The sequence below is a fragment of the Procambarus clarkii genome, chromosome 83 (assembly GCF_040958095.1).
Source record: "Procambarus clarkii isolate CNS0578487 chromosome 83, FALCON_Pclarkii_2.0, whole genome shotgun sequence".
Lineage (NCBI taxonomy): Eukaryota > Metazoa > Arthropoda > Malacostraca > Decapoda > Cambaridae > Procambarus > Procambarus clarkii.
This window is the reverse complement of record NC_091232.1, coordinates 10,775,892-10,801,516: the sequence shown is the minus strand read 5'-3', so window position 1 is coordinate 10,801,516 and position 25,625 is coordinate 10,775,892. Positions and strand designations below refer to the sequence as shown.

Genomic DNA, 25,625 nt, shown 5'->3' with positions numbered 1-25,625 from the left:
GCGCCAGATCAGTCAAGGGCACCACGACTGTCAAGGGCACCACGACTGTCAAGGGCACCACGACTGTCAAGGGCATCAGGACAGTCAAGGGCACCACGACTGTCAAGGGCACCAGGACAGTCAAGAACGGAATACAGAAAAGACGGCTAAGCACTTGGACCTTCAGCATATTACGCCAACAATCGGAGACGTGAAGTCACCACTCTACCTCCCAGAGTGAAAGAACTCCTTCCCCAGCGAGTCAAAACATGTTAGATAAACAGAATATTAATTTCCCTATGTTTAGAAAACCCCAATGTGCAACAGTATTTGCTCTCAGTAGGATAACTAATTTATATGTCTTCCAATTTGTAGTACCAACTGACGAGAAATGAGTTTTTCTTCCACTATTTTCTTCGGTTTGGGAATAGGGTGGTTGATTTGTTGAAAAGATTCCCGGGTAATATAATGGACGAGGGATCCGTTGATTGTTTCAAGCGTAGGTTAGACATATATACATATATATTAATGAGTGTGGCTGAATGTAAAACAGGAGCTGCCTCGTATGGGTCAATAAGTCTTCGGCAGTTTCCTTAATTCGTATATTCTAATTATTAAAAAAAATCCCTTCGCGAATTTGGGCAACTTTTAAATGAGAAAGTACAGGATGTTTTCGTCCAAGTCTGAAAATCCGGGTTCGAGACACCTGAGAGAATCTATTGTTGGTGAAAGGTGTCGCGAGGCGGTGATTTCACTCACGATACACGAGATCGAACCCCGTGAGCTGAGGCAAGTGTGGGTGGCATTGTGGTGATTGCTCGCACGCTGTCTTGACACACATTCTCACACACACACACACACACACACACACACACACACACACACACACACACACACACACACACACACACAAGAATCTGTACACCAGTTGATTGACGTTTGAGAGAGGCGGAACCAAAGAGCCAGAGCTCAACCCTCGCAAGGACAACTAGGCGAGTACAACTAGGTGAATACACACACACACAATTACAATTGCTAATTTTCCTTTGTATTTTTTTTCCATTCTGCGAAAATGTCTTCTAATAACTAATGGATAAATAAACTCAGGCACTCTGTGTCTTCCCATTTTGTTCACCGTGTCCTCAACACGGGGACATCTTCCGGAATATACAGACGGCAGGGGGGACCGCGAGAATATTAACACAATATGGCATAAAACAACATCAGTCACTAGTCCGTATCGCCTTTATGAATAGTCACAACGTATATCAAAACGCCGCTGTAATAGCGAGCAGTCAGGCTTGGGAGAAGACCTCCCAGAACTCCCTCCGTTTACCAGTGACCAGGAGGCTATACTCGCGAGCTGACCTCGTCTAGGAACATGCAAATACATAACAAAATAGAGCCTCGATAGAGCTTCGGCCTCTCACGCTTTGAATCCACGGTTCGAGTCTCCTAGAGCCCAGGTAAATGGAATACAAATAAACAAATGAACAAATCCACAAGGGCCGTGACGAGGGTTCGAACCTACGTCCGAGAGGATCCCAGACGCTGCCTTAATCGACTGTGCTCCGACATGGTCAAAATACATTTGCCATCGCACTTTCAGCTGTTTAATAACTCTCCTTTAGCCCAGAGGGAAGGTACTCTTTGGACTAGACAATTGTCACCGGCTTGACCTGACCCTGGTTGAAGGGTCAGGTCAATTGCTGAGGGCTCACCTTATCCGAGCATAAGAGTCGCCAGACCTGACTACATACATGCTTATATGTTACAAATTGTCCCAGTATACTCGTGTTCCCCTTACTATGTGTATATTCCGGAAGCTGTCACGTGTTGAGGAAATGTCGAATAAAAAGGAAAGACAAAGTGAACTAGTGTTTCTTCACCCTTTAGATGATAGAAGGCATTTATGCAGAATGGAACAAAATACATATAAATATATACAGATCACGGGTATATAAGACCAACAAGAGTGTATGAGAGTAACCAGCCAACCCAATAGAGCGTCGCAAATTGGCGTATACTCTACTTATGGCTAAAAATTGTCGCACTAGAAAATGGTAGCGGCCCGCGATATTGATACACTGTCCCGTTTCCTGTTTTGGATCCTCTTTTTAGGTAAGAATAGGAGCACTTTAGTACGACAATTTCTTGACGTTGGGAAACCCTAGGAGGACGGGCTGAACCAGCCAGCGCCTCGGTACATGCTATGAGAGAGCAGAAACACGGAGGCGCACTCTCCCTCACAGTGGTGGAAGAGTCGGGTTGGCCAGGGGTGTGGACCTCTGGCTCCTCCCACACACCGAGGCTTTCAGACAATTATCGCAATGATGGAGGAGGCGAAGGAGGTGACGGAATGTGAAGGTTGATGAAAGTGGGATGGAGAAAAGTAGGAGGGAGAAAGGGGAGGGGGGAGAAATATAATGGAGAGTGGTGACTAGAATTCCAGAAGCCGATACATCTAAGTTTTTTCTTTTAACACGAGTATGAACTTGGAGATGAGTTTTGAAGCCTAATTTGAAGGGAGTATGATAGCTTTTATTATGGAAACTTTTGTCATTTAACCTTAGGTGTTTTGGACAATTATACTCATCAAAGGCTTCATCAAAGGCCGTCTTTTTGCTGTGAATGTACTATGGGCTCCATTGTGCTTCATCTTCCGCTGTACTGCTATACTGAAGCATCATATAAGCTTAAAAACAATAACTTCTATTAAAAAATATTGAGGCAATATGATGGGCCTGAGTGCGTATCCTCTTAAGGCCCAGCCAAGATGATATCTTATTGATTCATTACGTTCAAATGATATCACCGAACACTGACTTCTATTTTTTGTTTTATCAATTATTGTCTTAGGTTAGAAAGCAAACGTTTCCTTCCCTAAATATAAGACAAACGTAAGATTTGTGTTAGTTTCCCCGGAAGATAGCAATGTCACCCTATAACGTGAGAGCTACAGCAGATGCTGCGTAGAGGAGATTAGCTTCTCAACCATGACCTTACAAACCATGTTATTCCATCTGTTGTTAAAGGTAGAGTTTTCAGGTCTCCAATAAATCACTCCCGGCTGCCTCACAGGACAGTTTTTGGGCTCAACTAAACTCGTGGGGGAAAATCAAGAATATCTATTCATTTAACATACTTTTGTTGGGGTAACTTTCATGTTGTAAATACTGTGTGTGTGTGTAGATAATGTGATTTTTAAGGATAAATGCCATAGGTACTCGTCTTCAGATTATTGTGATGGATGTAGTGTCTACTGAAAAAAAGCGCAGGAGAGATAAGAGCCATTCAGTACTATATAAAATGAGACAATTTGTATTCAGTAATGACGATTAATGAATTCAAATAATGACTGAATCGACCACACAGTACATAAGTACTCTGAAATTAGGCAACTATCATAGGGTTGCTTCCTTGGAAGAGGGTCATAACCTCGACCTTATGGAGGTCCTTGATAAAAGCCTAAGGTATTATATTATTTTATATATATATATATATATATCTCAGACCCCGGTGGAAAAATTGAAATAAGAATTTCCTTAAATACTTTCGTATATTAATACATCTTTAGAAGGAGTGAAGAAGGAGTGGACTCTTTCTGAAGATGTATAAATTTACGACAGTACTTAAGGAAATTCCTGTTTCAATTCTTCCTCCGTGGTCTGACACTGTCATATAAATATATATGTGTATATATTCTATAACATATACTATATGTTATTCTCTTACCTTTTTTCAGCACTTATATACCTCGATTATCGTGTTAGGTGTATAAAAAGAAAATAATTTTAGTTTAGTTTCATCACAAACTGATATTAAACAAAACCGATATTTTATTGACAATTGGGAAGTTACTTTAGGGATCTAAATTTTATTCTGGAGAAAAGCTCCAGACGTCTCGTATTCCCCTCCTCGCACTCTTTACTACACCTCAAGAACCCTGGTAAGGTAATTATCAGGAGGAGCGCTGATGCAGTATGACTACACAGCACTTGGAAGGAATATGAGCTCTAGAAGCTGGGATAGGAGGAATGAGTGAAGGAACTCTACCTTGCCACTTGGACCAACGGGTCCAACCACTTGGGGTGGACGGTAGAGCTTCATGCAGGACGGCGTTCAATCCCCGACCGTCCAAGTGGTTGGACACCATTCCGTCCCCCCGTCCCATCCCAAATCCTTATCCTGACCCCTTCCCAGTGCTATATAGTCGTAATGGCTTGGCACTTTCCCCCCTGATAGTTCCCTTCCCTTGGACCAACGGGAATCGAACGCTGACCTGCAAGAAGCGAGACCGTCGCTCTACCAATCATTCCAAGTGAAGAATTAAAATACAGACGAATGTTTTTTGAAACGAGGAAATCAACTGTTTAACTGTTTTATTCATTTTGAACTTACATAATATTATCACCGACAAATCTATCTGTACTAATATTTAGGATATAATGTGTGGCGTCTTGTAAAACGTTCTTTAGATATTTTTTGTGTGTGGTGTGCTCGCTGTATATACATATTATCTATGTAAAACCTATAATTCATGTAACTTATACAGTAATCTTATTACTGCAAGTTCGTGTTGATAACAATGATATGTGTAAACATGTGTTCATTTATGATTCAAGACATGGATATGGATTTTAAATGATACACTAAAAGTCACATGAACAAATCCACAAGCGCCGTGATGAGGGTTCGAACCTACGCCCAAGAAGATCCCAGACGCGTCTTAATCGACTGAGCTTCTAAAAGTCACTTTTGTCAAGTATTCGCAATAAAAGACTCCTCTTCCTCTTCCTCCTTCACCGCTGCCTCTTGACTGAAACACACCCACGAGCTTGGTGTTTGCAAGTTACCAACAGGGTTGTGTGTGTGTGGGTGTGTGTGTGTGTGTGTGTGTGTGTGTGTGTGTGTGTGTGTGTGTGTGTGTGTGTGTGTGTGTGTGTGTGTGTGTGTGTGTGTGTGTTGAGAAGGAATGTACCTTGGTTAAGGTACGAGGCTCCGGCTCTGCCTGCGTCTGACGCGTCTCTGAGCGCTGAGCTCAAAACTGGCTGCGTTATTATGAGTTGCCATCGCGCTCTTGAACGCAGTATTGACTACTGTTTTCCTGTATTATTCTTTAAATGAATCATTTTACACCGGTATGAGAGTATGCTTTAAATACCATTCAGAGAAAAGGATTTAAGGGTATCAAGATCAATAAGTAGTGCATGAGGTATCTTTTTGTTTATTAATGAATCTTTTTTTTTTTTGGATTGTAAGAACGACATCAATTATGTCTCGGAGGGAGAAGTGGGCGGGATGGAGGTGGAGCACATGCTGGGGGTGGGAGTGTTGGGGTGGGTGTGGGGGAGGAAGTGAGCTGCCATGTGGTGACGATGGTTACAGTAGGAGGGACTTAAACAAAAAACCAGGCCACGGTAGCCAAGAGAGTAGGGTGCGATAGGTATATAACAGCCAGAAGTGAGGCGACAGACATCAGTTGGCTCTGACCAGTAGTTGAAGCTACACACCTCCTCTTACCTTCCTCTTTTTGTGATAACAAGGTATGTGTGATTCTGGAGGTTGTAGACTCGCATTATACCACCATCCCTTCACCATCATCAACAACAGTGCCTCAACAGTGCCCAAGTCTTCAGTGATAAAACAGTGCCATCATGTGTTAGTGCCAAGTGCCTTCGCTTGTTGATAATGACGAACATGCTATCGAAAGGATATCCTAGAAATTTGGGATTATTTTATTTTAAATCAAATGATGATGCCTCGGTTGATTGTGCGTCTCGTGGTTTATCATACCTGTTAATGAGATCATTCGAAATAATCTATAAATTGATACAGGCTTAATCCATTTCGGTTTGTAAAGCCAGAAAGTTTCTCGATGGTAAATTACTTCTAACTGAATGTAGATGTGCAAGTAAAGCTTCACTGTACTCCTACTCAATTACAGTAGGAGTAATAAAATAAACGAATATAAGTTAAATTCCAGACCAATTGCATATCGGATTTTCACAATTAAATATTTGTATCAGTTTAACATACTCCTATAACTGAAACAAAATTTCTGATTTTAATGTAATTTTGAACACTCGATTCACTGAAAGATTTTATATATGCTGCAAAAGACCGTGCAGCGCAAACAGTATAGAATTTGCCTTTTGTTAAAACCATCAATAAATAAACGTCAATAATTAAAGTCATCCATATGTCAATGCTTATCTTTATCTTCAGGCAACATGAAGATACACAGACGTGAGGAGATTAATCAACACACACACACGAGTCAACAAGCCTCAGGTGTAGTGTTGAGAGAGTGTGATTGTCAGTTGCATACCGTGCAAGGCCGCTCCTCGCGCTTTCATCTCACGTAATCTCTCCTTCCATTAACCACTCGTAACTCTTAACTTGGAAGATCATTCTTTGCTGCAGACAATTTTTTGACTGCATTTAGCAGTTCCGTTTTAGTACGAATTTTTCTTTATAAAGTCTCATTACAAAGTCAAATTTGCAAGGCCGATAATTGCGTAACCTACCATGAAGAACAGTATCTGAATTAATGTGTTGCATCACTGACGATTCTTGAATAATTAAGATCAGAGGTACTGTTGGGAAAATTGGTTCAAAATTATTTATTTCCGAAATTATATCACTTGACTGGAAATTTTGTGCAAAACGTTTGTACATCTTAGTATCCTGGTCGCATTGTCTTGACAACATGTCCGACAGGAGTTACTTGCCACAATCAAATGATAAATTATTGCAAATAACGTTTCAAATTCGCACAAGATGGACAATATTTATAGATATATATACTTATAATAGATACTTATCGCCACGCTACACTCTTTTATAATAAATAAGAATGTCAGACTCTTAAAATTTGGATACAGAATTAATGTCAGATTATAGTTAAGGTCTCATATGAAGGACAGTCACCTTCCGTAATATGGCAGCTCAATAAACCGATGCATCAAAGCACTCCAGATACCAGATCTCACGTTAATGTGTATTCCTGCCACATAGGGCTGCTGGCCACGCCCACACGTCATGTCACGATCTCAGGGCAAGCGTGCACCACCTCAAAATTCACGTCACATATCATTTTCATCTCATAATCATCCTTGTAATATAGCCCAATTAAATCACTCATCATTTAAACATCATGAATGTATATATAACTATTATAAATTACATATAATTTACTAATTCTATATATTTCTTCCATTGTGTATATATTTATTTTCATTGCACGAAAAACTTGAGCTTTGTATATAAAAACCAAATAGTTATAGTTGTAAACAAAATACGTGTAAATATATAACACTGTGTTGTCTTAGAGAGCCTAGACTAACATATATAGAACTTTGCCTTAAGCACCGTGCTGTTGGATGCCGATTGTGTCCAATTGCGAGATGAAACGCGGCAGCTCCATGTGAATACGGCTTCTTGTGGTGTTGGACTTAACCTTCCTATATCGTCTATATATTTCATATATACACGGCTATCAATAGTTTATTATTTACTGCAAAAATTCTTATCCTTCATTCTTCGCTCTAGATACCTGTTACTATTCATTACTATCGTTAGTTAAAAGCGTTTGATATGGAGATACCTATTACTATTCATTTTGATTCTGTTAAATTAAAGCTAAGGATTAACAGTTTGGGCATCAGAGTAGTGTTAACAAGTGTCAATGTCTCACCGAAAAAAATGTTATTGAAAATGTTGTTTAGAGAGAAAGCAGTTAAAACTAGACACATCTGTATATATTCCCACTGAAGTCACGTCTTTGTATAGGAAACTTATAAATTTCAATCAAATATATCTAGATTGTCAACGCGTAATGTAGCTAGTTTTAGCAGTACATGAGATATCATTTATAACCATGTGTTCAGAGTTAGTTCTAGCTATTGATTGTGCTATCATTGTCGGACGAAGCAGTCCATGGTGCACCAGGAGGCAGCCAGTTGATAGTCTAGTAGTCCAGGAGGTAGCCAATCTGCTAGTCTAATACATCGCGAGGCAGCCAGACTGATACACCAGGAGGCAGCCAGACTGGTACACCAGGAGGCAGCCAGACTGGTACACCAGGAGGCAGCCAGACTGGTACACCAGGAGGCAGCCAGACTGGTACACCAAGAGGCCGCCAGTTGGTAGTCTAGTAGTCCAGGAGGCAGCCAATCTGCTAGTCTAGAACATCGCTAGGCAGCCAGAGGAGAAGCCGGTGCTAATGCCGCCTGGAAGGCGTGACACCCCCTCCTCCCACGGTGGCCGACCCGCCAAGGTGTCATTATGTCTTACGGTTATGTGGAGGATCCCCACTACCTCCCCCCATCCTCTCTTATTACGTCTGGTCGATGTAACACCTGTCGCCCGCCCGAGGCTCGCACGTGAAGACCACCCTCTCAACATTGCAACTCTAGAAGTCTTATTTTGCGTTATGTATTACCAGTTTTAATACTGTTGCTATTCGTTTATAAAGTCTGCTTTTTTAGTACTGCTTTCTAACCAGTTTTGGACCGTAATCCACCCCCCAAAAAAGTAAATACATACCTAGTACCACAAAGGTGTACGGGAGCAGCAGGTTGTTAGTTCTAATAATATCACAACCGTATAGCGGTCACTGACTCCCAGTTTACAGGTAACAGGTGGTAGGGACCTCCTCCTGCTGCCTGGGACCCGCACTGACGGGGGACCACTTCACCGTAGGCGTGGTCATGGGATATCGGCCCAGCAGATGTCAGTCCGTCATACTAGCCGCATAACGGACACAACCTCGCGGGCTTGCGATAGCGATGAATCAGCTCATCAGCTGCTGAGGGGCACTTATTATTTAAGCTTAACTAGCAGTTGGTTTTAGACATAAAAACTGTAAACAAAGCTCGAAATAATGTTCTATAAAAATATATGGCTACATATTCAGTAAAGAAAATGATACGTCATAAGTTGATGACTCGTCCCTCCTCTCCCTTTTCATCATAAAAACATTATAAATATCCAGTTCATTATATTTAACTTTTTTATTAACATGCTTAGGAATATCTGCTTTTTATGCAGCTACCCTAGACTATATGAAGGGTTACATAGTGTGCCTAAGTAGCTAGCTGTGTGATGCTACAAAGAATTTCCATCTTGCTCGATGGTTAATCATGTATGTGATCAGCAGCTTGGACGGCAAACTCTGAATGCATTGTGAAAATATTGACAAGGAACATATAAACTCTACGGGCTCTACACGCCACATTATAATACATTAACAAATATTACACGGTCTCTGAAATTCTCGCGGTCATTTATTTTTTGATATTTAAAAAGATCATGTATGTATATCACGATCAAATTAATTTAATTTTCAGTAAAATTCACAATTAAATGCTTGATTTAAAAATAATATAATATAATAATAAAGAGCTTAAAATTTTGATTTTTATCTTTATATATTAAAGCGATAATTTAATCCTCCCAGCGATAATTTAGTGACTACAACTCCAGCAAGACTCTTGTACCGCTTGTGTCGAGTGCCAGTAAGTGGCCTGCTTCACAGTGACTTAAGAGCGGGGGAGGGTCAACCTTTAGCACCATATGCCACGCTTCCTAACCTTCTGCACTTTGAACTTTCTTGACGTTAACGATTTTATGGCGCAAGTGCTCCCCTACTTGCTTCAAGATCTCTGTAGGTACAGACCAACGTCGTCACTTTCAACAATGCTTCAAAATTATATATATTAAAGGGTATAATAATTACGCATCTCTAACGTTGTAGTTAAAACATGTCAAAAACATATATTAACATGAAGCCTGTTAGGTCTCCCCGTAGGACAACTACTGGTCTTTCCCCAGGATGCAACCCGCAACAGTTTTCTAACTCCCAGGTACCTATTTACTGCTTGGTAAGCAGGGTCAACAGGTGAAGAAAAAAAACGTGCGCGAACGCCTCCGTCCTGGAGCGGGAATCGAACCTGGACCTTTAGGTCGTGAACTGACTGCACTAATTACTGCACTCTCTAAACAACCAACAATTTAATAAGCAGTTATCGGAGTTCGCAAAATGCTCAAAGCTTAATTAATACTTGTATCATTTTAAACCTAAATTTTCTCCATAAAGGCTATGAATATGGCTATAGTCATTTTTTTTTTACAGAAATTTGTCATTCTTTGGCATACTAAATGACGCTGTTAAATCATTAAATGTTTTCCAGGTTTTAGTGTTTCCATCAAGATCATTACTTTGTCTTATTTACTTCATATTCAGACTTCTGTAGTTATTATTATTTCTTTAGTTACTACTACAACGACAACTTCCCATTTTCTGTCGCTCTTAGACACCTTTAGTCTGTCCGTATAGGAGCAACTGTACTATACTGCCGTTATCTTTGGGAGCTGTATTCTCATGGTGCGCTGCGAGGAGAGAAGAATCCTGCCATCTAGTGTCTGCAGAAGCCACGTTTGTAGCGCTGGTGCATGAGGTCGCAACTCCTAGCCAGTATTTAGGAACATGCATGCAGAGAGCAACACACGCTACATGCTTGTGACATATTCTAACCTTTTCAGGCCTTGTACAGTCATGAAGACGTTTTTCTTCTACGCCGCTGTCCTTGTTATATGTATGCGAATGGGGGGGGCAGCCGAGGCCCTGGAGCCAAAGCAGTTGTCAGCCGAGGCCCTGGAGCCAAAGCAGTTGTCAGCCAAGGCCCTGGAGCCAAAGCAGTTGTCAGCTAATAATAATAATCCACAAGATAGATTATTCGGCTCAGGAAATGTTGGTTTCGGAGGAGGCACTGGGGGCTCTTACTCCATCACAATTGGTAATGCTGGCTATATTGCCCTGGGCGCGGCGCTGCTCGTCCCTCTCATAATTGGTCTAGCTCTCTTGTTCTACCTCTTCGGAGGACCAAGAGATGACCAATCAGCATCGGGCTACGGCAGCAGCAGTGTTGGCACTGACTCCTATGGGCGTTCTTTTGACCAGTAGGTATCGTCAGTTGTAGTCCTCATTTAAGGGCCCTCTAACTGCAAGTCAGGCCTGATCGTGCACTAGTCCCACTCCCTGACCCTAGCCTATCCTACTCCCTATTTAACCACACTCCACCAACGAAGCACCGCCACATTTAGCTTGATAAACATTAAGATTCACTAGATGGCAGAATTAAACAGGTCACCACCAGAGAAATATATTGTAAGCAATACTACCACCTCGTTTCAGGCCAGTATGTCTTTTCTTAAGTACTTGATTCTGCTGCTGGGCGCCATACTTCTCTCTGTTTCTTCCCTGGCCGAGAACGTCTTACCGCCGCTTGATGGCGACGCGACAGACAAGGTCCTGGAAGAACAGGAGGATAAGAACGCCGAGGAAAAGCTGGGTTGGTTGTCCTCCACCTCCAGCTCCACCAGTGTGGTAGTCTCAGGGGCAGGGATCGCGTGGATCGTGCTATGGGGCGTCATGTTTCTCATCACTGGCACCGCAATTTTCTGCTACTGGGCGGGATGTGTATATTCATCCACTGGCCGCCAGTTTTACGACCTAGTGGGCCTGTACGTACCAGACGCTTATATTAATCACTTATGCAATTATTACAATTATCCAGCCAGCCAATAACCATCTCCTGGTGGTGCTGTACTCCTTGCTTTGTGCAGAGGTACAGTAAGAGTAGCTCCTCGCTACTCACCCAGCCCACGTACAAAGCCACGGCAACTGGACTTTGGGTAGGTACATGCACAATTAAAGGCTGCATGTGCCTCACCTAATTAGTATTACCGCCAGAGCATGTAGAGCACTTATAAGCATGTTCACAGATAGCCCTCACAGAGCATGGTCCCAGCACTCGGTGTCAATCACCAAGCGCATGACGGGACTGCAGTAGTTCACGTCTGAAATGACCTCACTCGTTTACTTGGCGTGCTCGATGACCTTGTCCCTAACCTGATGACCTGTTAACAGGCCCACCCTACCTTTACCAAAGTCTCCAGTGAGCACTGCTCTTTCCTACCTTCTCAACATTTCAGTCTTAATCAACAACTTAAACTTCCAAGTAATTCCGTTCCCAGGGACAATTTCAATTCGGCATAATTAACCGGACCGGGCGCACGCCCAGTGCGCCGGTCGTCGTGCCCCACTCAGGCCTGACGTTGATACCCTCAGTCACTCCTCGGCTGCCCCACAGACGCATCCATACCGAAATTCTTTTGTAAATAGCTGTTCAAGTGACCAATACCATCGCTACAACTGGCTTTTATTATTCTGACACATGGCAGGTTATCTTACTCTCTGTAACCTCTTCATCCTTCACCGTTTTCACATAGACCTGTGATAGGCTGATAGTTCAAACCATGTCCGTGCCCTGGTCTTCCAGGTTACTCTCTACCCTTCCGAATGAACCGCACCCTGGTAGTCCTGGCCCTGGTGGCTAGCCTTGCTTCCTACACCAAGGGATTCTCGCCTGAGGCGCTTGACGAGTACCCGGTGGTGGTCGATGGTGCCTCTGACGGTCCTGATGCCAGGCTCTTCTTTGTTACCACCAATACAACCACTGTCACAGTTGGTTATACAACATTCATCCTCGGCGTTACGAGTATCATCGTGCTCGGCGTCCTCGTTGCTCTAGCCTACTTTTACGCTACCGGCGACGATTTTGAAAATTACGGCAGCTCCGGGTACTCTAGCAACAGGAGATCTGGCTCGAAAGCGTATGTAATTTAAATTTTGTCAGGGTTTTTGCTAGAAGAGCGGTGCCTTCCTTATCCCAATCCACCCTGATCTTATCCCCATGGCCCGGCAGTTCCTTTAACCACAATCACCATAACCTAACCGTACCAACGACTATCCCAACAGAGATGTCCTGCTCCCCCTCATCCCGTTCACCACTACCAACAACCACCACCTTCCTAATCCCGACGGTGGCCCGGCAGGACACAGGCGCTGCGGTTCATTCTTATGTATGGTCAAAGTTCTCTGGGGGACCTCATGTCCTGACCCCTTTAAAAGGTTACTTGGCATCGAGACCTCCTAATGACTGACCACTGCGCTAGCCCACTTTTTACCTTCTTCTTAATCTCACTTTTGGACACAATAGGTCGCCATTCACATGAGGCCTGCGCAACGGCCAAAAGTTTACCGTCTCGCTCGTTGCCCCGGGCGCTGACCACCAGCTGGCCTAATAATTGAACTTGGCACCTTTTGCAGTGCAGTGACTTGCGGGTGACGCGAGAATGAACCGCACGCTCCTGCATGTTCTCGGAGCCCTGCTCCTCTCATCCTGCGTCCTTGCAACGGACACTTTCCCACATGCTGACCTGAGTGTGGACCAGCCTGGAGCTAACAGAGAAGCTGATCCCAGACTGTTCTTCATCTTTAGCAATTCCTCTACGGGCTCCTTTGTCACCTTCAACACCACCCTGCTCCTCTTCTCCGCCGGCATCCTGCTCTGGGGCATCGCCGGTGCCGTTGCCCTTTATTACCTCCTGACTGCCCCCGCCGACACCGGCTCTGGTTACTCAGGCTACGGCTCAGGCTCAGACTCAGGCTCAGGCTACTCAGGCCGCGGCAACCGTGGGTGCGTACCATCCTCACCACGACCTCGCCCTTTCCCCGTGCACGCTTCTGGCCGCCCGCTGCACCACCGCCGCCATCAACCACTCGTCTCCCATGATGAGATATTTCAATCGGCGCAATTGCCCGAATATTTTGCTTTTGTAACTAAATTGTAAATGTCATCGGCGGTGGTACAGTGGTAACCACATGTAAATACTTTAACAGGTAAGTTACTTGTACATAGCCTGTACAACGGTTATTATCAGCAATGCTCATGCATGAATAACCATAGAGAAAGCATTTCATATTTAGTGCAAATTCATGTATTATATATTTAAGAGTCACCCATCTCAGGAGTGGAATATGGGACCCATTTTCTCTGAAACCAGAACACTTCTCCAGCATCCCACCAAGAGAGAGTCAGAGAGCCCAGGCTGCTTAGACCCTACAACTTCTCACTATCCTCACTTTCCCCTACAACTGTCGGAAACAGGATGCCTTGGTCCTCGGTCTACACCTTCTTACGATCACTATATCCATACTGGTTTTACAATTTAGGCCCAGGAGTCGAACCCTCACGATCACGTAAGAAAACATCGAGTATGCAGCTTCAGCCTTGAATTGTCGGCTGTAACAGCGAAGAATAACAGTGGGAAAATTAAGATATTTGCAAATAAATCTTGTTAAGAAACAGAGAGGAATGATCTTTAAAGAGCAGAGAGAGAACCCACCCTCAGAGTGGTAATGATGAAACATGTGGGTACGTTAACAAGTAAAAATTATATACAAAAAATTTAATAAACAGTTATTGATAAAAAAAGTATTGAGAAAAATTATAAAGAACATTATTGATAATGAAGCCGTGTTAAAAGTGAGGAATACAAGAACTATCAGGTATGGGTGCAAGCTGGAGACAGAAATGAGTCAGAGTTGCTAGAAGAAACTTAAGCTTGAGCCAAAGACACGTAATGCTTAGGGAATTATGGTCAAAATCAATAAATTATAAAAACGCCATGAAGACGAGCACTGTACAAATTATTTTTGGAAATAATTGGATAGGCAGGACTTGTCAGCTAGCACTCAACCGTGCAAGATCATCTAGGCGAGTGTAGAATAAGCCGATCAGAAAAGTCCACTACGGGCTCGCCATAGCCCGTGCTACTTGCAACTTTTGTTCAGAGTAGCTGAATCTAAAACAACAACAGTTCTCCCTCAGAACACACGTTAGCGCTAACTGTTTGTCTCTTTAAAAGAACTCACGAAACATTGACCATAAGAACAGCTTTAAGCATCAACTGGCATTTTTACATATATAAAAAAGTTTTTTAACAGTTTAAAACATCAACAAGTTTTCAGGAGGGTAATATAAACTTTGAAACATTATAGTGCAGTGGTATTTAATTTACTTAATCACAACAATAGAACAAATGATAGTTAAGTTTAAATGTATAAAGAGCTTAGAACTATCTGATTATTTTATATAAAAATCAAAATAATCAAGATAAAATGTGCCGTAAAATGTACGCGAGATCTTGGACTGTATATAAGCTGTCGAGGACAATAGTTATATTCCTGTGATTGATGGATGAAGATTACCCCACCCCAGAGGTGGCACGGGCATGAATAGCACGAAATTTATTCCTGTGTGTGATAAAACTCTTTATATAGGAGGATAAGGGTCCCGATAGTGCTTTTCGTACACACTTGAGGCCCTGAAGAACTGGTGGCGACTCTGTGGTATTTGATCACATCCCTCGCATTACAACAACACTGAAGCATTCATTAATACTAGCATAATCACCATCACATACTCACCATCACAGCTATATTCGTCGGCCCAGCCGCGCCGTTGTACTCGTTCACCATCAGGGCCACACTCACTAGCATGCACATTCACACTCAACACACACATACACACTCACCAACACACACATCAACACATACATACTAATAGCTAACACGTCGATTCTCCAGACACAAATAGCAAAAATACACACGCACTTACCAACACACACACACACGCGCACAAACGCTCAGACACAAACACCCACTTTCACACACACACAAACACACACACACACACACACTCACCAAAGCACTTCTGATCACATCTCGAAGACCAGCTTAACGTGGCCACTATATACACACAACAATTATTTTGAACGCATAGAATTTCCATTTCATAAACTAAGTATCGAGCAGTGTTTAATCTTCGCGGTGCTAGTAACAAATATTCACTTTACAAATAATTCCACTATATCGAACCACCGTATATATAAATATAAATAACGAATGCGATAGCCAATTCGTCATCAATCTTCACTATTTTGCTCTTGATCCGATTTAATTGATTGCATCATCAAATATTCTGTAGCTGTGGGCTAGACTTTGAACAAGACCCGGGGCAGCTCACCGAGGCTTGGGACCTCACGTCCTCCCTGGCCGGCATCGCTCTTCCAAATGAATCAGACGTGCCGTAGTGGACCTTATAAACAGGGCCCAATTGGGCCGCGGGAGACCAAATACTCTCGTATGCAAATTTCAAGAGAGCGCATTTCCTTTCCTGCTATGATGTCAGTTTAGGGTTATACTTTGAATTCTCACTTATTCTTAGTCATATCAATTTAAAATATAAATATAAAGAATATTGTCTCTCAAGAAAGACTGACAGAAATGCAAAAATTTTATGAAAATGTGTCACGCTGACAATCTATGGAGTTGATCTTAGGTGCCACCCAGGAGGCGGGGCTTAAGCTGGCTACTCCTATTAAGCTAGAAAATATTACGTGGTTTTCACGTATGACAAAAGCTATGATCCGGACCTCACGTAACTCGCTCATATAAATTGTTATAATTGTCCTGGAGTAAATGAAAGAATGTGATTGAGTTAGGAGATGCGGCAGCTCCCCGTAGCGAGCGCTGGTTGGCTGGTGGACGTCGGGGGTCCCTCTCCTGAGGCCGGCCTGAAGGTGTTTGCTCAGCGGTTCCTTGGCACCGTCAGCAAGAAGCACCGAGATCTGATACTGGCGCAGTGGCCCCCCGCATTGGGGTCTTTCTACCTGGCAGGTGTAGCGGACTCGCTCCGTACACTGAAGAAAGAGGAGATGGTATGGGGGATGGGAAGGGGCGGCGCCCATCCCTCCCTTCTCCCGACCCATCAACCCTGACTTCTACACCTTTCATTGTTGATCAAGTGAGGTTGAAGGATTATTTTTTTTTTAACTTTGCGATTTCTTCGTATCTGGCGCAGTAGGTCTTCCCACTTACTGCCCCCGCCCACTGTGACGTCACTGCCCGGCCCCGTATATAAGGGCCACACGGCAGATTGATGGCGCATCACAACCTGGTCTTTAAGCCCTCACACAGTTCCCACACAAACTTAAGTGATAGTGAATTTGATCAACTTATAATTAGTGAATAATTTGCTCCTGGAACTCCAAAAAGTCTTAAGGTTCAATTAAATTGTCAAAGTCAAGTCTCCAGCTCCTCACTATGGTGTCGGCATTAGTGTCTTGCTGCCTAATGGCGGCGTTCGTGGTCATTCATACCGCGGCGCCCGTCAATGCTGACTACGGCGACGACGGTGGTCTTTTTGACGACGAGGGTCGCCTCCTGGTGATTCCCATCGGTGCCTCAGACACCAGCATCCTGCCGGGACTACCCTTCAACATCACCAGCCTCGCCCAGCTCCTCTCCGTCTTGACCTCCGTGGCCCTCACAGTTTTGGGTCTAACAGCTCTGGGCTTCCTCATATACGCTCTCGTGGTCGGGAAACATGGCTATGGCTCCGGTTATGGAGGCAGTGGCTATGGTGGCAGTGGCTATGGTGGAAGTGGGGGATACTCCTCGTACTCTTCGTACAGACGGTAAGGTGTACAGTGTACAGTTCTAACATTTACCCCCAGCCATCACAAATGCATGATTGAAGATTTAGCTAATGTGTTGCTGTTTTAACACGTTTTTTTAAATTAGGGTAAATTACAGTCACCATTTGTGTAATTTTGTTATCACTTCACTATCATTTGTTGCTGATGAATTTTCAAATTCAAATTATTAGAAAAAGTTAACATAACTTCAGTTCCGGTTTTCATCAACTGCTCCTCGACGCTGCTGGTTTACTATACTCCTTCCACCCTCCTACAGGTCCTTCGATCCTTACGCCATCGACTGGGAGAAGTTCTCCATCCTGGACTGGATCGCCATCGGAGAGGAGGCCTGGAGGAAATTCGACCCAGCTGACCTTGAGTGCCAGAAGCGTCTCATCTGTGAACTGCACCAGAACACATCTCGCTTCGGCACCCCAGCAGCCCGCCTTGTTGACCTGTTCAGGTGAGTCTTGTGCTCCCGTCTCACTCCAACGCCAGTCTTTCCACATTGGAAAAAAAAGTCTAGTCAATAAGATTTTCGAGGAATTCTAAAAATACACAGTATGTGCTGAGACGCAAAATATTGGCAGAATACTCACAAACTGTGTACAATTAACGATAAACTATAATTGCAAATACAGCTTCAATTATTATAATTAGTCCGTGACTGTATACATCAACAGTCACTACTATTACAAGAAAACACCATTTAAGTGTTTATCACGCCCATGGTAAACCACTCCTGCCCACAGCCAAGACCCACACCAAAGACCCATTACACCTGTCCATACCCACGACCCTCTACACCTACCCAAGACCCTCTACACCTACCCAAGACCCTCTACACCTACCCAAGACCCTCTACACCTACCCAAGACCCTCTACACCTACCCAAGACCCTCTACACCTGCCCAACAAACTACTATACCTTCCCTGCTCCCCATACACAGAGTGTGCTTAACACAACCCCTTTGGTTCCCGTCCACAGCTACCTGCAGTACGCCGAGGTCCTCTCCCTCCCCGACGAGTTCAAAGCGCTCATTGAGGAGTACAACGACGCGGCGGATCGCGGTCGCAGCCTTCAGAAAGACTGCGGCGAAGTGTATACGACATGTGACTTTTCGGTGAAGAAAATAGTGGACAAATATTCTCATAATGAGGTTTAAAACTTGCGTTTCTTACGAATGCGGTTCAAATGACCTCGAGGAGGAGCTCCAAGTGAGTGTTTCTCATGTGCTCTCGTTAATTCTCCGAAGTGCGTCCTGAGGAATATCTGAAATGAAAGGCTATCCTTTGAGGTCAACCTCCCAGACATAGGATGAGACATGTTATCATTTTTTTTACAGTGATTTAGTCTTAACCTCGACCATTCGCTTGTCAATCAGATGCCGTCTTATTTGTTTGTAATTTGTTTAAATTTGTATTTTTAAAAACTGTTGTTGATTTGTATTTAAGATAATTTATTGACTGTAATGACCGCATTACCAGCGAGACTGAACCACCGCCATAGACTAGCGACGTTATGCATTGCTTGTGACCCCCATGACTCTTTAGTTGATGACCGCTCGTTGATGACCAATACGCTGTGCTTTGTAAATATGACTTCTTAGTTTTACATAAACATCATTTTACATCTATGACTTTGAATGACTCTCAAACCTTTACCTTGATGGTTCAGACTATTCACTGGGAAGATTTTGGCCGATTTAGTGTCGCTTGATGACCTCACCCGACTACTTAGCAGCCCTGACCTTTTATTTACTGACACTGACACTGTAAAATACATGACTGAAGTTTAAGCTGAAGCACTAATACTGCTCATCATAGCTGACACTGACACAATGTACAGGCCCCTGTGAGCAGGTTTGACTCTCTAACATGACAATGAGAGAATAATCTGGAGCTCACAGGCTTTGCTCTCAATACCCACTGACTTGGAAAAACTCGACCTAACACTGACTAAACAACTGGCACCGCCGCGTCACACTGACTCGACACACGTGAAACCTACGAATCACGAAAGATTTCTTCTATATAAACTTACAGACCTGAGTAACTAATATCTCATATTAACTGTAACCAGTTGTTATTTCACGCTGACTTGACTATGATACAGCCATTTACACCGACCAAAGGCTCATACTAATATTAAATGACTTAAACATTACATGACAAACTGACCTGACTCAAAAACATGTACAACTTACTCTAGCTTGTAAAGCACTACCCGACTCTTAAGTTACTGCTGCCTTATACCGCCCTGACATTATACTGCCTGATAGTGACTGACGACAGCTTGAAATCAACAAAAGATTCATCTATACTGACAGCCATGGGCCTGACAGACCGACATTGACCGATGTCAACAGATGCTGAACGGAACACTGAAATCATCTCGGCATATTATATACTGACCATTGAATTACAGCCAAAACAAAACAAAAAAACAGCCAGCTGACAAAAGACTGCTGACAACGACATTTGACCAAATATTTACATCAATTATCTGTAAATAGGCAGAGATTGACTGTGTAATTGTGTGTACAGACTTATACTTTATAGGTATAGGGAGGGAGTACCACCTCCCTACAGATATATATATATATTTTTATTAGTGACTTGTGAATAAGTAGCGACAATTAGTAGACTGAAGATTGTGACTGTTGAGCTCCACAGGAAGATTTCAGGGAACTGTGACCTTGACTCTCGGCGGGCTATCAGGCCCAAGACACAAAGGACGAACGATAAATGCTAAGTAAAAGACGCCCGTCAAGATCACATACTGTACTCCGCTTGTATCACAGGGGTCCGGCCTCCTTTAAGGGGGGTCAAGGCTCCTACTAGGATTCAAACCACCTCCTCAGGGGGGGGTTACGGCCCTCTAACAGGGCCACGCCTCCTCCACAGGGATGTTGAATCATCACATCGGGGTTGTACCCCCTATATTTTTCCCGTATTAAATTTCTTCCAGCAAATTGTGCACTATTCTACAGCGACAAAACGTATGAATTAAAAGTTCAGGCGAGACCCGTTGAAATTATTCCTTTGTGTTATGTATCCACTCGAAATACGGATTATTTATATTTTTGAGCACTTGTAAATACATATCATGCATCTTGTTGTTAATTCTTTTTTCATTTTGGTTTCTGAAGGCTAATTTAATAAATTATTTCAACCTGATGGCATTGTATAATTCCCACTTAAACAAAGGTAAATCTTATAGCAAGTTCTTTCTTCTTAGGCGATATATCAACACATCGAAGGTTTAGGCTCCTGCCCCCACAAAAAAAATAGAGCAAAGGTAACACCTATGTTGAATATCATACTAACATCGCTCCCAAGTGACCAACATTCCGCAGAAAACTCGTTGTTTGTCTCGACATTTAAAATAAAACTGAATCTCCACCATTGTCTCACTTCCCTGTCGATTCGATGTATATAATAATGGAAATATGTGTGGACGTCAACCAGCTCCAAACAGCTTCGAAACGTTGAAATATACAATAAAAACAAGATTTTTTGTGGTTAATTTTTTCGTTATTAATAAACATTATTTAATTCAGTGACCCACATTATTTAATTCAATGAACCAGCCTGCTTGAAATACTTTGACGTTCCTTATTCAGTGTTTGATCTTATCACCTTAAAATTCCTAATGATATGACCAACCAAATCCTCGAGTACCACTAATGACTTGATGAGGATTTGCCCTTGTACTGTACCCTCACAACTGGTACCGGCTTCATATTGCCCTCACTGGTACTCTCCTGCCACAATTCCCCAAACTCCCCAACCCGATCGAGAATAAGTATCTGCTAACGAAGTGATAGAAAAGCCCGGCCATCTTCTCTGACCTTGGTTACACACCAGGGTCCACTTAGCTCAGTTTTAGTTCAATTACTACGCACCCCATTCCCATCCTGTGAGTGGTCCAGCCTATGAGCGGCAGTGGAGGTCATATCCGTAAAGTGAGCGGTAGTAGACCGAATACCTTGCCTGTAAATAGTATTGGAAAAAGGTTATAGAGGTACATAATGAGCTCAGGAACCGAGCCTCATTAATCCTTCGTAAACTTGGTTAGGTTCCCCGGCAGGATGTATGGTTCGACAGTCAACAGACGAGGCCCTGATAAGCCTTCCGCCGGATATTACAGCGAGGCGTGCAGCTAAGAAATCTTACATTCCCTATAGATGCTTTTTTATATGAACAATTGGATTTACCGGAAGCGATTAATGAAAGATGTGAAGATTAATTCTGGAATATTTTGCTGTTTGTTTAGTACTGAAATTCAACAAAGAAGATCGTTTGATCTCTACACTAAAAATCAGAGTGCATTAGAAAATTTTTTTGTTTTCTGCTATAGAAAGTCCATAGCTTCAAAACTTCAGTGATGGGGAGATATGAGGCGCTTTAGCAAACAAGTGCTCAGTCCACAAGGTTTAGGGCCGCGGCGGTTTGAAGGTTAAACAATGTCGAGGCCCAAAATAAGCATAGTAGGTCATTCTTGCTTAGAGAAACTAGTTGTGGATGACGGTCACTTCGTTTATAAGAGAAAGCGCAATAGAAAACTCTTCTGGGGGTCGTCTTCGTCACGCTGTCACGCTGAAGTAGGTACGAAACAAAGGTCTTCGTCAGTAGGGTCTTATATGACCCGGTTACTAACGCTCGCGGGGAAAGAAGTGGAAACGAAGGTCTTCGCCAGCAGCGACTTGTATCACAAATACACAACTGAATTATCTGTGACTCCCTCTCATCATTACTTGCTGTAAAACAGCTTACAATCCCCCCGTCCAATCCCAAATCCTTATCCTGATCCCTTCTCAGTGTTATACAGTCATAATGGTTTGGCGCTTCTCCTGATAATGCCTTTCTTCCTTCCAATTGCAATGTAATTTGATGTTAAGCACGTGTACCTAGACACCCAACCCACACATCTGAAAAAAGGATGGAACAACGTTTCGCTCCGTCCAGGATCACTATCAAGTCGTGGACGGACCGAAACGTCGTCACTTTCTTCATTTTCAGATGTGTGGGTTAGTCGTCTAATTTTCAGCCACAATATTGTGACTTTCTGTCAACATATATGCATAATTAAGGGGCCAAAGGCGGTGGATTCCCTCACACATTGAATCGCAAGAGCATGACACAGCTAATGCCATTGCCGAGCTTGCAGTAAATAAAGACAATGTTGAACATATTCTTGAATTGCCAAATAAAAGCCTATAAAGTGCCATTAGGGAGAACCTCTCATATGAAAACTAAAAAGAAAGCAGAAGTGAGCAAATTAGAACTAACAACTCCATTGTCTATCATAATAAAATGGGTCAAATAATATACATTTTATGGGTCAAGTAAGAAAATCAGTAGACTGACAGGTTGTCACAACTCGAAACACGACTTGGCTACAAGCATCTCTGGAAGCTGTATGATGATCTATATGTCATGTAAAGTGCGGGGCCAAAGACACTTTACACACTATGTGAGCACTGAACCAATTACAGAGAGATCGACACTTAGCGTGAAGGAGCAAATCATTTAAAAATAATGAAAAAATATATGAAATTCTCGAATTATATCCAGATTTGGTTTCTGGTAAAATAGCAAGAAAATATGATGAAAGTATGAGATTAAAATCACAAACAACACTCGGAATTCCTTATAATATCCAGTGTCGAAAATTGTGTTAAGAATTACTGATATGGCTTAGCTATATTGGGCAATATAATGTCATATGTGAGCTACAATGCAAGCCCTATTATGCTGTCACAAACAATATTGCTTACACTGTATCGCTTATGTTGTTAGATAGTATAATGAACACAAGATGTGCATATTAATTAATAAAACTAATAGCTTCCAACATAAACTGGGTCTGGTAAACAACTTTGATATCCTTGTGCACTACTTCTCACAGGTTGAGTATGGGGCGCACAGTAAAATACCGTTCAAAGTTCAAGTTCAAGTACGTTTATTGACACCATACAATACATCTCAACGGGATAGAGTAGCTTAGGCTATTTCTACCCCCTAGCCATTCTCCCATTCTGGCCTGGCCCAAATGGTCATTGGTAGAATGATCATTTGGTCATTCAACGGTAGAATGGTAGAATGGGCCATTCTGCCTACATAAAGTATCACATGAAGGTATTGTACTTCACAAATTAATCTTAATTTACGTAATAAAAAGCCTACAACCAGGAGCAGTCTCGACAGCTTATTCTTAATGCTACAATAAATCCGATTTGTTAAATGAAAAGCTATACATTCCGTTCAGGGTTAACAAATAGAAGGATACTGTTGACATTTGGTTTTTATAGAAGGGAGACCAAATATAACGGGTTACTCTTGTGTAAGAGAGTAACTGTAGACTTTCTCCTGCTGTTACAACTTCTACCTCTCTTCAGTGTCAATATTTTACACCGAGGTGAATTTTAAACTTACGCTTTCGCTCATAATTAGTTGTTTAATAAATAAATTATTATAAATGATGATGAAAATAATAATTATAAATATTTCTTATCAACATTACTGGGTTAAACATTTCTGTATTAGGGATATAATATATTTATAAGTATATTTTGGATGCAGTCGTTCTTGAAGACAGATATTCAAAATTATGAAACAAAATAGATCAATGATTCTAGCACGAATTTACTCTATATTCTGATATATTTCTATACTTGTGAAGGAAGTTAAAAAAATAACTTTCCTAATTATATGTTTACACTTTTAATGGGTCTAACATTTATCGTTTTAAAACGCGTTTCGCTAAATCACACTTAAGCATCCACGAAGATAATAAATATATACGAGCACAGACAGTAGTATATATATTCCATGTAGGCAACCAGCCACTTGGGCTGGACGGTGGAGCGACGGTCTCGCTTCATGCAGGTCGGCGTTCAATCCCCGATGTCCATAAGTGGTTGGGCACCATTATTTTCTCCCCGTCCCATCCCAAATCCTTATCCTGATTCCTTCAAAGTGCTATATAGTCGTTATGGCTTAGCGCTTTCTTCAGACAGTTTCCTTCCCTTCCACGTAGACACTGCTTTGAACATTTAATATCAAGAGGTAAAGTTTCAGGATATTCAAAATTGTCATCCACTCTTCTGAGGAAATATATATTCCATTCACCTGGGCTGTGTGGGTCTCGAACCCTGGACCCCTCATGCGTGTGAGGCCGCTCACACGCTGAGACTGCTCGTAGCCCAGTCGACAGAGCTTGAAAACTGAGAAAAGCTAGAGCTTTTCTAGCTAGATACAGCTAGAAAACTGCTGAGCGTTATCTAGCCACTCTTGTACCATGCCGCAGATTTAACCCTTCCTTCAGCTTGCTCAATTCCTGTTAAAACTTTATACGTACTGATCATGTTATAACACAAGAACTTCTGGCATATCTAACGCCTCCAGTCTCTCCTTATATCTCTTGTGTTTTAGGTCCGGGACCCATTTAGTAGCATATTTTTGGTTATTTGATGAGATCTGAGTACCACGTAACTGGTGCATATTCTGCTCAAGAAAGAAAGGGATTATTGGTATTGGGTAATTTTAATATGAAATTAACAGACTGAGAGATTAATGGGCAAAAAACGAAAAACAAACGAGCAATAAAATTCGTAGACATTTATGCTCAAACGTGTAAACCTGGCCACGATAATAAGGGAATGGGATATCCATTAATTGCTGGAATACAAAATGTGTATGTATGTGTATGTGTGTGTGTATGTGTATGCATATGCTAATTGTACCCGCGTTTTATTCTAATGACTAATTTCATAAAATAAAATATATCCACTCAAAATGCTTATGTTTTTACTATTAAAAACAGGTAAGATAATATTATGAAATTCAAATTAACTAACTTTTTTTTACCTCATTCCTAAGTTTATTTAACCTATATTTATACCTTATACTTAGCCCAAAACTATGGAGAAATACCAAGGTCCATATTCTTTATATTTACTTATTTTACACATTTACTTATTTACTTACACCTCAAAAGTGTACTTGGTATTCCATGTGTCTGTCGTACGTGTCAATTTACCGCAAAAAAAATGAGAAACTCCAAAAACCGTAAGATAATTGTCTAGAATTGTGTCTAAGTTCTCTCACTAAGTTCGCTCACGAGGGTCTGTCCCTGGGATCTCCTGTAAGACAAGAGACAATCATTTACATAAGAGTCTGAGGCAAGACTAAACAAAAAGCCACTCTTCCCTCAGGCTGTAAACGAAAGTTAACAAAAACACACAACA

At 42.2% G+C, this 25,625-nt stretch overlaps 1 protein-coding gene across 4 annotated transcripts; it reads left to right on the top strand.

The window, feature by feature from the left end:
* The first annotated feature begins 5,439 nt into the window (after positions 1 to 5,439).
* On the top strand, positions 5,440 to 20,550 carry LOC123768668 (uncharacterized). 4 transcript variants are annotated; one of them, XM_045759335.2, is made up of 4 exons: positions 5,440 to 5,525; positions 10,528 to 10,944; positions 17,648 to 17,833; positions 18,359 to 20,550. In XM_045759335.2, exons 2-4 carry the CDS (start codon positions 10,541 to 10,543, stop codon positions 18,534 to 18,536), a joined length of 768 nt encoding a protein of 255 aa, XP_045615291.1. In that variant the 5' UTR covers positions 5,440 to 5,525; positions 10,528 to 10,540; the 3' UTR covers positions 18,537 to 20,550. The 4 variants fall into 4 exon arrangements, with proteins under 4 accessions (XP_045615291.1, XP_045615292.1, XP_045615293.1 ...); XM_045759336.2 differs by lacking the exon at positions 10,528 to 10,944 and adding an exon at positions 13,157 to 13,526 and having other exon boundaries at positions 5,454 to 5,525; XM_045759337.1 differs by lacking the exon at positions 10,528 to 10,944 and adding an exon at positions 12,327 to 12,660 and having other exon boundaries at positions 5,470 to 5,525.
* The last annotated feature ends 5,075 nt before the right edge of the window (positions 20,551 to 25,625 follow it).

Coding starts and splice junctions, on each gene's coding strand:
- LOC123768668 (XM_045759335.2), top strand. CDS start 10,541: ATGAAGACGTTTTTCTTCTACGCCGCTGTCCTTGTTATATGTATGCGA. Junction 10,945..17,647: donor TATGGGCGTTCTTTTGACCA/GTAGGTATCGTC, acceptor ACCCTCCTACAG/GTCCTTCGATCCTTACGCCA. Junction 17,834..18,358: donor CGCCTTGTTGACCTGTTCAG/GTGAGTCTTGTG, acceptor TCCCGTCCACAG/CTACCTGCAGTACGCCGAGG.